Source organism: Aureococcus anophagefferens, assembly GCF_000186865.1.
Source record: "Aureococcus anophagefferens unplaced genomic scaffold AURANscaffold_2, whole genome shotgun sequence".
Classification (NCBI taxonomy): domain Eukaryota; class Pelagophyceae; order Pelagomonadales; family Pelagomonadaceae; genus Aureococcus; species Aureococcus anophagefferens.
The window spans coordinates 63527-63970 of NW_008705562.1; the positions used below are offsets into that span (position 1 = coordinate 63527).

General features: G+C 70.5%; 1 protein-coding gene across 1 annotated transcript; it reads left to right on the forward strand.

Annotated features, from left to right (window-relative positions):
* AURANDRAFT_6594 (hypothetical protein) lies at nt 1-444 on the forward strand (the record flags this gene model as incomplete). Its single annotated transcript, XM_009034624.1, has 1 exon — nt 1-444. A coding segment is annotated over one exon (444 nt), but the record flags the coding sequence as incomplete, so codon positions are not given.

Sequence of the window (444 nt, forward strand, 5' to 3'; positions counted from 1 at the left end):
TTGACGCTCCTCGGCGGCTACCTCGCCGTCTTCGGCGCGACGCTGTGCCTGAGCTGCGGGCTCTACTACGCCGCGGAGCTCGCGGAGGAGCACAGCGTGCTCACGGGCCGCCTGCTGGGCTACGCGACGCGGGCCGTGGTCGCCGCGCACGCCGTGCTCTGGCTCGACGGCTACCCGCTGCGGCGCGTCGCCGCGGGCGTCGCCTGCCACGCGTGCTACGCGTGGCTCCTCAACGACTACCCGCGGCTCGAGCTCTCGAGCCCCGCGTTTCTGGCGAGCGTCGCCGCGTTCCTCGGCGGCCACTACTCCTGGTTCCAGCACCTCGCGGACCTGAGCGTGGAGCCCCTGCCCTTCATCAACTCGCTCGGCTTCTTCACGCTCTTCGTCTGGCTCGTGCCGTTCTCGCTCTTCATCTCGCTCTCGATCAACGACAACGCGCTCCCC